Here is a 14,350-nt window from a genome sequence, read left to right as displayed (position 1 = left end):
CAGTAGAAGTCAGAGGCGGAATCAGAGAGAAAAGTCAAATATTCTCTCTCTCTCTCTCTCTCTCTCTCTCTCTCCCTTGAAATTGACTATTTCTTCTAACCATTTATTCGTCTCCTTCCAAATTGTGTGACATTCTATTAATTTGCTTTGTAACTCGTTGTGGATAGATTATTTTTTTGTATGTTGACTGTTTGATACCGGTGCATGGTCTGCTACTGCCCGGAACGCCATGTTCTCTAATTTCTATGTTTAATCCCAGTCACTTTTCTGATGTTTCTGACATATTAATAGGGATCATTTTGCTACTGATATATATTTCTTTTTAATGGTTTTTTGCTTTAAATTGTGTTTTGCATAGTGGTTTGTTTGTTTGTTTCTCTTTAAATGAAACAAGTATACGTTTTACTTTTTCGCTGATGGACTAATTCTCCGTACAATACAAATCCATTCCGTTACTAGCTTTTGAAAGTAATATTTTGGTTCAAATTCAAGTCACGCACTTCCAAGTTGTAGACTCAAAATCTTTACAAGCACACTTTGCAGTGTCTCGGATGACTTATTTTCATTTGCCATCTTGTGTGTAGGTCTCGCATTTTTCATATAGTGATCAGGGTAAATTATAATTTAGCCTGTGTGATTTGGTATTGTCACTTTTTTTTTTATTTGTGTGCAAGCGGTGAGATTTTCTATTAGTAGTCTAACAGCTAGGTTAATTGACACAGTAAAAATAATTAGGATTTAAATATATATATTCTTTATTTTATTGTGTAATTATCAAGTGGATGTAAGGTTGATCTTTCATATCAACAAAGGCAGTTTCGATGCTTAATGAATGATAATGGTAATAGCTTCCAACACCTATAGTTACAATTACAGCTACGTGATCCAAAACTTAAAAAGAGTTTATATGTTTGCATCAAAAGCTAGCCAAGGAAGCGACTGTTACCGTAGAATACTGCGAGAGTTGGTAGGTTGGTTCAAGAAATGGAGTTCCTAAGTAGAAGAAAGATCCATTTTGATAATTTTTGGATAGTCAAATAATCATTCCCCAGTCAAGATTTTCACTTTCGATGACCCAAACAAAATCGACCTGAATTGTTAATAATGGTTTTGTTTTTCGTTGCCAATATTATACTTAGTTTAGATTTGGAAAAACCGATGACAAATACTGATTGTTGTTTTTTTTTAATATTAGATTTGGAAAAGAGAGATTTTTCCCTTCCCCTTGTCACCGGTCTTGTGGTAGGTTGGGATTGGGCAAATCTCCCAGGGAATTTTCTGCGGACGTGTCGTTATGTAATGCGTCGCCGTACGGGTGGTTTGTCGACAACATGAAACAGCTGATCCAATCCGACCCATATGTCCAGAGCCGTGCGAGCAGGGGGAATTCGAAGTTTTGCGAATTTTCTGCTTCGTTGGCTCTCCCCTTTTTTTTTGTATTCTTTCTATCGCCACTCTGCCATAAAACTCTCGAAGCGGTGCGGTCCATCGCAGTCTAGCTTAATTGTCCTCCTCCTCCGCTTCCCATGTCTCGACCTCGCTCGGATGGTAGCATCGGCGTCGCCACGGGCGGTCCCTCGCTGGCGAACGGCATCCTCGCCAACGGGGATTCTGGTCACAGGACATGCGAGAGCGACTTCCGGGGACTCGATCGGCCTGGGGTGGCTGGTGCTGCGGCGGCTCCTCTTCCTCCTCCTCCTCCTCCTTCGCCCTCGACCCTCCCCGGTGGCATTCGTCGGCCGCCCGACGAGGAGCGGAGGAGGCTCCGGCGTTGCGTCGAGGCAGCGACCAAGGGTTTCGCGATAGGCGCTGGCTTGAAGGGGGGGCTCGCGCTGTTCTCTGTTCTTGTGCGGTTGAAGAGCCGCAGATCCTTGAGGCCGTCCGCCAGGTTTGATCGATAGGGTCTCCCGAGTCCCCTCTCACGCGAGCATATTTTGGTTTTCTTGACTTTTTGATCTTTTTTTATGGGCGTTAATTTTCAGGAAGGCGGGGGTATTCACGAATGAGGAGGCTGTAGTTTTGGCATTGAAGGAGACGCTGAGATATGGGTTGTTTCTGGGGACGTTTGCTGGAGCATATGTTTCGGTGGACGAGGTTATCGCTGCATTCGGTGGCCACAGACGGTAAAGCATGTTGGAATTGGGAAAGTTCATCTTTGTTATGCCTCTTCTATTTTCTTCATGTTCTAGGTTTTTCTCTTCTTTGTTTCATAATTATAGGTGCTTCATGGTCTTATGGGGTTCGATTTCTTCTAGAATTTGCACTGTTCTTAACATTTTAGTAAATCAATGACAAAAAAAGCATACGAGGAGGCAACATTATATGATTATGACAAAAGGAAGGCCTAATTTAATTATACGGAGTCTATTATATCCTTGATTATGTATGTGCAATGGATCTGTACATTGATAGTGAGCTATTGAAAGTGACTTGCCTTTTTTTTTTTTCCAGACTGGACTCGGGTGAAACAACCATGACAGATTGATTAGTGATGGCCTGGATTCTTTTTCTGTAGATTAGCTATTACAGGATCAAAGTGCCATCGAGATGGGTTTGCTTGCCTGACTACAAAATATGATCTACTGATGCTGTAACACATTCAAAAACAGTAACTCAAGGCATATTGGATGATACATCCCATATGGTGTGAGACTTTGAATCTTTGATAATTGAAACTGTACCAACTTGTCCTATTTCAACTTACTGTTGACACTGGGTAGGTCTCCATTAAGTTTCAACAAATTTTGGTGTTTCCAACTTCCCTCTGTAGATTTTGGTCAATCTCGAAATGGTTTTATCTGGTTTTCAGCTTTCTGAACCAATTTCCAGATTTTCCAGAAAAGGTTGATTCCTCAATCTAATTCAATTAATCCAAGGCAATGTGTATGTCCTAGTTGCTGTGAATGATTCCAACCCCAAATGCTCTCTTGGGAACCTTCTTATCACTAAATCCTGTGGGCTATTTGAAGTTCGAATTCTTTTCTGGGAACCCTTTTTAACACTGTAATCATGCTTGTATGCTTGTAAAACAACATGAAAGATCTAGTCTTATGATGATTTCTGTGGGTTCAAGTAGGAACTTAAGTCTCTTCCTAGCTTCCTGCAACCTTGTATGTCAGACATACCATGCTGCGTTCTTCTATGATTCTCGCTTCCACAATGTTTGTCTATGTCCTGTTCTTGATGTCATAACTTATTTTGGCTTACCCTTGGTTTTCCTTCTTGAGGATGGTTGTTCATAAGGGAAACATTTAAATATGTCTCTAGAGTTAATTAATTTACTGAGCTAGCCTTTATTGTTGTTCTGAATCCTTTATGTTTGCAAAATGCCTAGCATTAGAACAATCTTTGAAGATGCCTTACTTTTATATATATGTCTCTTTAACTTCATTTTCTATCTAATCAGTATAGTTGTGGTATTAATGTGCTCAATTTTTTTAATATCAAACACACTAGAATTGAACAATTGAGACCAGCATGGTCGGTGTTTTTGCCTAGTGTCATAAGTTGGAATGTGGTTAGCACAAAAGATTTGGAATTCCCTTTGTGCAAAAGTTTTCTAGGGAAAGGCTAACATGTAAGAAGGATAAGTTCTGCTAAATGGTCTTTTTACTGTTGAGATTCAAAGATCAGCAACACATCAAATTGTATTCTATTGCCTGCCGTTTGTTTTTATCTTCCTATCAGAATTAAATAGTAGTGGAAGCATGCCTATAAAACATAAACAGAATGAAAGCCTCTTATGTGATGCTACAGCATTCTCTTGAGTGCTTATGTTAACCAGAACTCTCTTTCATCTGTGGTTTGACATCCTTATAAAACCATAGATTTTAAGGGTGTCATGAGAGCTAACAGTTTAATAGAAATTCTGTTTGTTGTTTTGTCTCAGAACTGCAGGTTGGCGATCCCTCATAGCAGGGTTGATTGCTGGTCCATCAATGCTCTTAACAGGACCAAATACACAGCACACTAGCTTGGCTATATACATTCTTATGCGTGCTGCAGTGCTGGCATCACGTTGTGGGATAAAGAGTGAACGATTTGGTGGTGTATGTAGACCATTGACATGGCTACATGGTGACATATTTCTTATGTGTCTTGCCTCTTCACAAATCCTGTATGTTTGATTATACAAATTTTGTTTCATTTTCATTATATCTGGTGATATTTTAATTTGGTCTAGACTATTATGCTTAAATTGATTTATTACGGCAGATCTAATAGTGATATTTCCTAATGTAAAACCATTGTTCTTTGTTGGATCTAGAAGTAAAACAAAATCATCTGGTTGTGAAACTGAATGAAACATGCTAAAGATATATGAGGATTTAGATACTTTGTGATGATTAATATGGTGAAATTCTATTCATATTAAATCTAGAAACTGGGTTCAAAATGTCCAGAAGAAGTTTTCAATGTCTTCAACCTTTTGAACTGAACTATTGATTGCTTCTAGCCTTCAGTGTCCAGAAGAAAATTTTATGATGCTTTATTGTTCTTATGCTGCCTCTTTTTTTTGGTTGAAAATTGTTAAATACAAACTTTTTATTCCCATTGATATGTTTTTCATTTAGAAAAATTTGCTTCTCCCTTTGAGAACTACTTTTGACAGATATGTTTAAGCATAACTTGAAAGAAAATTTTGTCTGGAATATTTAGGTTCAATACAAATGCGCTGATGCATCAAATTTTTGTGACTCTACGTTCTACAACTCTATTCCATGTCAACTGGCTAGATAGTGCTTTTGTACTTTGATACTGGTCCAGATAAATGAATTTGTTGTGATCAGGTCGTTGGATATGCCATCCCATGATTCGTCTTGTCTTATAAAAAAAAAAATCCACCTATTACTATAATTTATACCATTACCCTTTTATTGTATGGATTTAAATTTGATTTTGGTATATTTTATCATTTATCTAGTTTTTGGCAGGTCTGCTTACATTCTGAAGCAAGATAGTTTGCCATCATCATACAAGTCATTTCTTAATAAGCATGGTGGAAAAGATGCTGTCATTCTCCAGGGTGTTAAAGAAATTGCATCCAGTATTCCTTTTTCCAATTTAGACAAGATTGAGAAGTATTACAAGTCTATCAGTGTTGATGTGAAACTAGACCCTAACATGAAAGTTCCATGCTCGGTGTGTAATCTGATGTTTTCGTTTTTCTTTAAATTAATAGCCATTCCTGGGGTCTTTTGTGTAATTTTATGAATATGCTCACAAATTTTTATCGGTTCTTTGTTCATTGATGATAGTTGTGCATTCGTCTTTTGTTGTTCAACTGAATTTGCTATAAGTGAGACTTGTATGATCATCCACTTCTGCTGATAACTCTGATCATGCCTATCTTTTAAATTTTCTCCGTATTAGCTGCTGGTGTTTAATTCAACAAAAGAAGTCTTGTGGTTTACCAAATTTTCTAGAATGTGACTATACAGGTACTTTGCTTAAATTAAACTCATGATTGTACATTTTATGAGTTGGAAGACAACATGTTTGTTGTTTGGATCTAATATGGTATGTAAACTGTAATTAGGTTTCAGAAACAGAAGATTGTTTATGACTGCTGGTATCAACTCTCGGTTTTAAGATGTCCTCTATAGCTTAGTAGCTGACCCCATGTTGGTGGATGAAGTTTGGATTTATATTATTCAAAAATAATGATTTTTTGTAGATGAACCTCAGAATTTATCTACTTGCACACTTATGGTGTGACTCCTAATGTTAGATTTATTCATCAATTACAAAAGTTATTGATTTTTGCAGATTGTTCATGGCAATCAATCTTGTTCTAGGCATTTCATAACTTTCCTTTTCCAAGAATACGGAAGAGCAATTCCAGTTTATCTTCCAGTCTACTTGGTTCCTGCACTCATAGTTCATCGTCAGGGTCTTTTGAAAAGGTATTGAGTTTACCTCTTAACTTATTCTGTAAAGAAAGCTTGAATAGTTTTTCATTTCTATTCCTCTTTAAGTTACATTGCTAGTCTGTGATCACTGATTAGGGTAAAAAAGCATTTACATAAATTTAAGAATTATAAATTCATTTGTGCATGGTCTTTGCTCATTTATTTCCAGTCGGTAAGAAGTCAAGCTTCAAGATTTAGGCCTTGAAAACAAAATAATCTTTTGTCATTAGTTTGTTTGGTTCATGGTAAACATTCAAAAGTCTTCCTTGTACATCTATTATAGCAATTATCATGTTGACTTATTTAGGGTGCATTTGATATATCCTCGTATATATTTTTAATCCAATCTTATTACTTTATGGAAAATTTCTCAACCATGAATATCTGAGGAAATTTTGAGTTCCCCTACTACTTGTCATGGTGCAAGTACACCAAGTCAAGGGCATGTTTGTTTTGTAAGCTTGTTTCTTATCACGCACAAATTGATGCCTGAAAATTTAGAGCTTCTTTAGTTAATTCTGTATAGGAAGGGACTAGGTTTATATTGAAATTAAGATGTGAAGTATGTGTATTTGCTTGAACTAGTGTCTAAATTGTGTTGAACGATGTGATAACTTGGTACATGATCATGAGTGGGATAATCATTTCTCTTGGACCGGTACGAAATGAGCAGCACATATCGGTCCGGACGCTGACCGGTATGTGGACCCACCCCGGTCTAGTCCGTCACATAAGAGAAGTGGGAAACCCTAATTCCCACTTCTCACGTGAGCGCTGTGGCTTGAGACTGTCGCCTCTGCCTCGTAGGGTTCGCGAATGTTGCCTCCACCGCTGCGATTGATGCTTCTCACGTAGGTGGCTACCGGGCCGGAGTGCAATCACGAACTCACTACACATCGCCACATCTTAGGTAAGTCTTTCTCCTCTTCCTATTCCTCCTTCATCCTTCATCACTTCCTCTCCTTCCCTCTTTCTTCCTCCTTCTTCCACCGTCCCTTCCTCTTCTCCCTTTTTTCTTCCTCTCCTAAACACCAGTACTTACCAGTGTACCGACACATGGTACACCGGTACAGATTGGTACATGCTGGCCCAAAGAATCTCCAAGTCGGGTCTGGTACCCAGTTTGGCAAACCCTGATCATGACCATATCTGATATCATTATGTTAGATGGAAAAGTTTCATTGTCACTTAACCACAGGAAGAGCTTGGGTATAAAAAAAGCATGCATCTGCATAAGTTTTATTGTCTCACCATTTTCTGCTAGTCATTCTGTGATGTTTTTGCAGTAAAGATTATGGAATGTCCATTTATTTCACCCCAAGTGTCCAAAATGCTATGAAATATGTTTGTGGTGCAAGAGTGGCTTTTGAAGTATAAAGTTTGGTTGCTAAGGATGAGATTGTGGTAGTGTCCTGTGGAGATGCCATTTTATATGTCATCTGTAAAGCTACATGTGTAGATTTCTTTTTCAAACTAGGGCAGCTTCTTCAAAGATGTGATCATTGAGTTAAATACTATATTTATAATAACAATTACATTGTTAGCATTAAACACGTCCATGCTGCACACTTTGACCCTCCTTAGACCCTCATTGGCAGAGAGCCTTGAGCACCCGTCTGCACTTTTAGACTAGGCTAAACTTGCCTAGATGATAATTCTAGTCCAACATCATAGGTTCTGAAAGTTATGTGACCCTATGACTGGTAATTTCTTGAAATATCTGTGGTATGTTTGGTAACTCATGTTTAGTCCAGACTTGCTTCTATAAGTTAAAATCTTTCTAAATCTTGAAGGTTAAAACTTAAAAGAGTGGTGGAAACTTAGAAATGTCATTAACATAATGTCTTGTTTACATGGATGTAGTCTCACATTGGATGTGCACGAGAGATGTTGGCTCCTGTATAGGCAATGAACCCAAAAAAACAATGGCTAGCTTTTCTGTGTGGTTCTGGTTCATGTCCAAAATCCTGCACTTAAACAATCTAAAGAGTTCCATGAGCTCACTTTGTGACTGTTACAAAACATTTTTTGTAACCTCTGTATACTTTGATTTGCAAAAGAAAATTTGTTTTACTGATAAGATAGAAGCAGGCTTATCTTTGAACCCGTAGAAATGTAATATAAGTGCCACCTTTTTCAATCATTATTTCAAGGGATCAGTCATGATATTATGGCCTATCAAGGGTCTGGATGAATTTGTGGCTTCATCTAAATGTGTAAAATGTAATAGTAGCATTTATGAGCTAAGTACTCTGCCACTGAATTAGCAACCTGAATAAAATAAATAGGATATGTAGATTCAAATTAAAAATCAAATAAATTGCACTGCATGACCTCATTAAACATTGAGGACACACAAGTTTGGATATATTTGGTTCATTTTGATTTTGGAGCAAACATCATGGATAATGCCTATGGTAGAGTGAATTCATGGAGAATCTATACATGATTTTGATCCTTTTAATAATTGTAGCTTGTATCTGTCTTTCTTCGTTTACTGGTGAAGACCCAAAATCATCTAACTGACTTTTCAATAATGGGCATATAGTTTTGTGTGCTTCTGATGGTCATCACTATTTTTTTTTTCATTTTCAGCTTCTTTAGTCATTTTTGTTGGAGTTGTTATAGCTACATTTGGTGTCATGCTTCTTCTACACCTTACACATTCATGGTTTTTGGTCTCTAGTCTTATAGCTAAAATCAAATATGATTAATTTTGCTATAGATATTGGATAAGATCCTAACATTTGTCAGTGAATTTTCAACATCTACCACTGAGAAGCAGATATTGAATATTTTCCCAAATGATTTATTTGGTCTTTTATGCTGTCAGACTTGATATAAAAGTGCTTGACAAGGATCCTTTCTTCTATAGACTTAAAAATGGAACTTTCTTTTTTGTTCTCCCTCAATTTTGACATCGTGGTATTCTGTATTTTATTTTTGATTTTTAACCCTCTAACATCGTCCTCTTTGGAGAGTTGCCTTTTCACCATATCACAAATTCGTACTAAATGTTTGTAATGGTTCTCTTATTTTCCACCTTTGCAGGCCTTACACAATTCTGGGGAAGAGTCTTCTGGGAACTGCAAGATCCAGCCTGTTCCTCTCTGTATATTGTGCATCTGCCTGGTTAGCTTTTGCTCTCCTCTCTTATACACATGCTAGCCATTTGTTTTTGTCAGATTCATTTGCCTAATTATCTGTCTGTTTCAGTTGTTTTTATAACAAACTTAGCCTGGTTCATCAATGTAGAAGATGATTATGCTTTCCATCTGTAAAAATCAGTCATTTGTGGTAGAGGGGCTAGAAAACAGTCCTAGACTTGATTCACCTAATTTTAGTAGGCAAGCTTTTTCTGTCTATGTTTTATGTTGCATGATGTGATATCTGAGTACCGGTATCATTTATCTGTTATTTGAACCAGAATTGAAATAGTGATTTTGATGGAGAACCATCGAGCTTTATAAAAGATTTTAGAAAAATTTATTTTAGGTAAAGATATCAACAAAAAGTCATCAATTGTTTGGTCTAGAAATTTTAAGAGTTGTATTGAAAATTAAAAAGCCTTTTGGTCTTTTTATGACTCCTTTTGTATTAAGTACACTCATGTACTATTTAGGTATCCTATAAGTCACATTTTGGATTTCGGAAAGGCATACTATTTACCTAGGAGATTACTCTTGGAAATTAATATCTTTATTAATTATACCAAGGCTCCTAAACCCCTAAAAATAGTGGAGCTTGTTAATGGATCAAACATCTCAGATTTGAGTAAAAAAAAAAGGCTTGCATCTTCTCTTTCCTAGTCTCTTATACTCTTCTCTTGCTATCTTGCTCTCTTGCTTTCTCTCTACATCTCTTCTCTCTACTTTGTTTTACATCAGTTTGGTATTAAAGCCAGGTCTCTACTCCTCTCTTCTCTCTACACTTTAGATTTGAAGACTACGCGTATCACTAGCAGTAGAGAGAATAGCATGGGCATCTTCAATTTCTAGTTCGTTTCCGTCACGTTAGCAGGTTTCGAGTTCAACTACTTGGTCTACTTCTTCGATTTGATCCTCTGGTTCTTGCAATAATGAGAGGCAATGTGACTTCTATTATGGCAATAATGACACTGGATTGAAGACGAACTAGTTTGAGGATCAATAGTTAAACGAGTTGGAGGAGTCATGGTTGAACCAGGATTATTGCGATTAGTAGGGATTTTTGGCTTGACTGAGCCACTTGGGGTAGATTGGAAAATAGTTCTATTGTCGAGAGATTGAGAAGTCTTCTTTAAGAGAGACTTCCCGTTGAATGTCAAACCTCAACTTATTAACAAATCTTCGAACAATGATAATTTGGTCCTCTTCTATTTCACACTTAGGTAAAAGTTCCTCAAATTGGGCCAAACACTCTACTACACTAGAATTCAATTGTTTAAGGTTTAACTGTTGTTCAACCAATTGGCTTCGAAAGTAGGTTGGTAAATATTTTTTCTTGAGTTTTTGTTTCACTGATTTCCTATTGAGTGATGCAAGGCACTTGACGGTGTTCGAGACTATGTTGGACATGTTGCCAATATTTTCTAACGGACCCTATCAGTTTCATTTTTGCAAATTGTACACGTTCAATATCAATCATTCCAGGCCACTCAAAGGAGCCTTCCGTGACTAGTCAACAAACATATTTGGATCAAACCTACCATCAAAGTCCGGCATATTCACTGACTCTTCTAATCATTTTCCCCAGTTAAATGAGATTCAACATAAAATTGTCATAAATAATGAAAGTTATAAACTTGGTACTAATGTATATCGTAAAAGTCAATAGTTTCAAGTTGGCAACTTTGTTTTGGTTAGCGTTCGTCTTGAGGGATTCCTTAAAAACTCATTTAAAAAGTTGCATGCCTGAGCCATTGGTTCTTTTCCTATTATCCAAAATTTGTGATCTAATGTATATATGCTCAATTTGCCTTCCGACTTAAATATTAATCTATTTTTTAATATGGAGAATTTAACTTCAAATCATAGTATTTTTTAGCCTCTTCTGTCTATCGGTGTTTCTGCAGGTGACAATTCTCCCAAAGCACCGATTTTCCCACAACATAGGGATGACGTAGAGGCAATTTTTGATGACCGCCTTATTATATCTGCTACTAGTATTACTCAACACTTTTTTGTCAAGTGGCATGATCGTCTAGCTTCCAATGCCACTTGGATTACTTTGGAAGAACTTCGTGACTTTGCACTAGACTTATTGGACCAATACCTTGCAGATCATTCTCAAGGGTCAAGTTGTTTTCCACCAGGGGAGAATGATGGAGAACCATCGAGTTTTACAAAGGATTTTAGAAAGATTTATTCCAGACAAAGATATCAACAAAAAATCATCAATTAGTTGGCCTAGAAATTCTAAAAGTTGTGTTGAAAATTGAAAGGTTTATTGGTCTTTCTAGGGATTCATTGTATTAAGTACACTCATTTACTATTTAGGTATCATATAAGTCATATTTTAGATTTCTAAAAGGCATATTTTAGATTTCTAAAAGGCATGCTAATTTCTTAGGAGATTATTCTTGTGAATTATTATCTTCATTAATTGTACTAAGGCTCCTAAACCCCTATAAATAGTTGAGCTTGTTAATGGACCAAGCACTTCAGATTTGAATGAAAAAAGGTTTACATCTTTTCTCTCCTAGTCTCTTACACTCCTCTTGCTCTCTTGCTTTCTCTCAACTTCTCTCTTCTCTCTACTTTGTTTTACATCATATTCATATCTTATCAACGATGAATGAGACATCATTCATGGATCTCCATATACCAATCTTTTTATGATCTCTATGGTATGGTTTTTAAATAGATGAGCTATTAGTAGTTTATGACTTCAAATTCATCAAAAATACTGTCACAATTGCTAAACCAGTCTGAGTTATGCTGTGATCTTGTGATCAAATGTCAGTGATTTTCTTTTGTAGGGCTTGGACTTGCCTGCTTTTCAGAATGCTTAAAAGATGCAACATTCCAATGGTCGCAATTGGCACAGTAAGTTTACTCGTCAGGTGTTTGTTTATCATCGACAGTATTGGTTACTAAATCTGGTCAATTACAGTTTCCTACTGGCCTGGCATTACTAATTGAGAAAAAGACTAGAAGGATCGAGATATCTTTGTATTGTCTAGCCCGAGCAATCGAGAGCTTCTTCACATGCTTGGCTGATGCCGGACTGTTACCTCAAGCATCAAAGTTTAAGCGAGCTGATGTGGCCGTATTCAGTTTAGCCACAGCCATTATCATGCACTGCTATGCACAAGAAAGAGAGGTGTTCCGATCAAAGTACTTGAATGTGCTCGACTGGGTCTTTGGTGTGCCCCTATCACCTGACAACGAACATGTCAAGAAGTCATAAAAGATTTGGATCTGGTAATCTAACAGGATACAACACAGACGTCATTGTGTTGATGTAAATTAGTTTTGGTTCAAATAGATGGACCAGTATAGTTCACAGAAGATAAAGAGTATGACCGGCTTCATTTTCTCAATCAATTTTGCCAAGTTTTGAGCCTGCTAAAAAGCTAAAAGATCTGGTTCTTTTCAGCTACTGTAAAGGAGGCAGAGTTTCAAGCTCATCTTGCCGCCTTACAGGTAATGAAGGGATTACTCCATAAATCTACTCTCTCCAGAAGAATGTTACTGAGCCTGTACTAGTATTTCTTTGTTGCTGAAAGGAACTACTATTGCTATGACAGTGTGGTACAGTTTTTGAGACTGCTAAGTTTTTTTTTTAGCAGAATAAGATTTGTCTGCAATTTGATTCATTTAAACCATTGTATCACATCTATTATATTATTTTGATTACTTCTATTGATTTGTCTGTTTGATCAATCTTGTTTTGATGTACATGAAAAACTGTGTTGTGGCTTCCAAATATTGATCTAGCCGGAAAGGCAGTGATTAGCAAGTAATATTTTTCACCCCAAGCTTTCATCTCATGGCTGAATCACTTGTCGAGGTTGTAATGCTGTATTTTAGAATTAGATAGAGTTGTGTTTCCTCAACTCATCACTTGCAATGGTTGACATTTAAAGAAACAAAGGTAAAAGCATCTGTTTCTTTTGTTCTTCCAGGTTGCACTTCAAGCTTTAGTCACAATGGGTGAACTCAAAGGAAAGCTTTGTCACAATTTTCTCCAGATTAGTGCATATTTCTTGACCCAAGCTATAAAGATCCCTTTAGGTACGACTTAGTGCATACTCGGTCTTGGTCCTTTCTCCACGTTAGATGATGCTTGATATGATCATGGGAGGGATCTTGGTCTTTCCTCATAAGATAGTTAAGAGAACGTAATCTTCTCCGAAGCATCGCTCCATCAACCGTCTCTTCGAGATTCATGCTGACATATCGATTAGTCTTTCCTCTTACGAAAGGTGAGAACACCTCGAAGCATCCCTTTTGTCAATTGTGCCTCTTCGAGATTCATATTGATATATCCATCGTTGAAGTATGATATAATTCGGAATATGAATTCACCATTTTTTGAGCAATAATTCCCTCAATTACCTTTCTACATATCTCGTATCAAAACTTCCCTCAATTATCTTTCTACATATCTCGTATCAAAACTGAAGTAAAGGAGCTTTAGGGAAACAATAGCATTTTTTTTGGAAAATAATAACATTATAATCAAAGACATATTAGAACAAAACCTTTCACCTGTATTTTCCACTGCCAGTCCATAATTACTCCCATCATCACCCTCAAAATCCCTAAATTCTAAAACCCAACAGAAAAGAAAGAAGACGAACAAAGGCGGAAACTTGAATCTGACCTCGTCTTGGACGATGCCCCTCTTGACGGTGAATCGGTGGCAGACGAGGGCGCTCTCCTCGACTTGGATCCCGAGCTGCGCGCGGCTGAAGCGGCGGAGGAAGTCCCCGGAGTCCAGCTTCCTGGCCCCCGCGAGGGCCTTCCACTCGATCCTGGAGAGGATGTGGCGGAGGAAGTCGGCGTCGAGCTCCACCTCGTCCTTAGATATATATGAGATGGTGCAGTTCCCGTTCAATCACTGATGGACGTTACGATATTTCTGCTCACAGTCGATGGTAAGAGGTTAGGTGCTCAAATACCCTCGAGAATGGAGTGGAGTGCAGTCCAATCCCGTGGAAGCTTACCCAAATAGCATCACGAGGTTGCTTTTCTTGTAGAAGTCAAGCTTTTTGGAGAGTAATTTTCACTTGTTAGCACTCTACCAAATAGGGCAACACTGTTTAACTGGTTAAAGGCATCCCACCATTCTCCTTTGGCGGAAAGCTCTGCTCCTCCAAGCTCATCTCTTCGATGACCACCTCTCCTTTTGAATCCATAACTGTTGCCCTGTTTAGTTCCTTGCTAAGCTAATGCAAATTCTTAACTCTTCTTCTTCTTTTAAACATCACGGATCACAAGACAACAAGACAA

General features: G+C 37.5%; 1 protein-coding gene across 1 annotated transcript; it reads left to right on the top strand.

Moving 5' to 3' along the window:
* Positions 1 to 1,376: 1,376 nt before the first annotated feature.
* On the top strand, positions 1,377 to 12,778 carry LOC135676082 (uncharacterized). Its single transcript, XM_065186888.1, has 8 exons — positions 1,377 to 1,888; positions 1,983 to 2,123; positions 3,890 to 4,117; positions 4,935 to 5,142; positions 5,770 to 5,906; positions 8,964 to 9,044; positions 11,872 to 11,938; positions 12,006 to 12,778. The coding sequence occupies exons 1-8, from the start codon at positions 1,527 to 1,529 to the stop codon at positions 12,300 to 12,302; spliced, it is 1,521 nt and encodes a 506-aa protein (XP_065042960.1). The 5' UTR covers positions 1,377 to 1,526; the 3' UTR covers positions 12,303 to 12,778.
* Positions 12,779 to 14,350: the final 1,572 nt, after the last annotated feature.

Source organism: Musa acuminata, chromosome BXJ1-6 (genome assembly GCF_036884655.1).
Source record: "Musa acuminata AAA Group cultivar baxijiao chromosome BXJ1-6, Cavendish_Baxijiao_AAA, whole genome shotgun sequence".
Classification (NCBI taxonomy): domain Eukaryota; kingdom Viridiplantae; phylum Streptophyta; class Magnoliopsida; order Zingiberales; family Musaceae; genus Musa; species Musa acuminata.
Note: the sequence above shows the minus strand (reverse complement) of the source record. Positions and strands in the feature narration are given on the sequence as shown.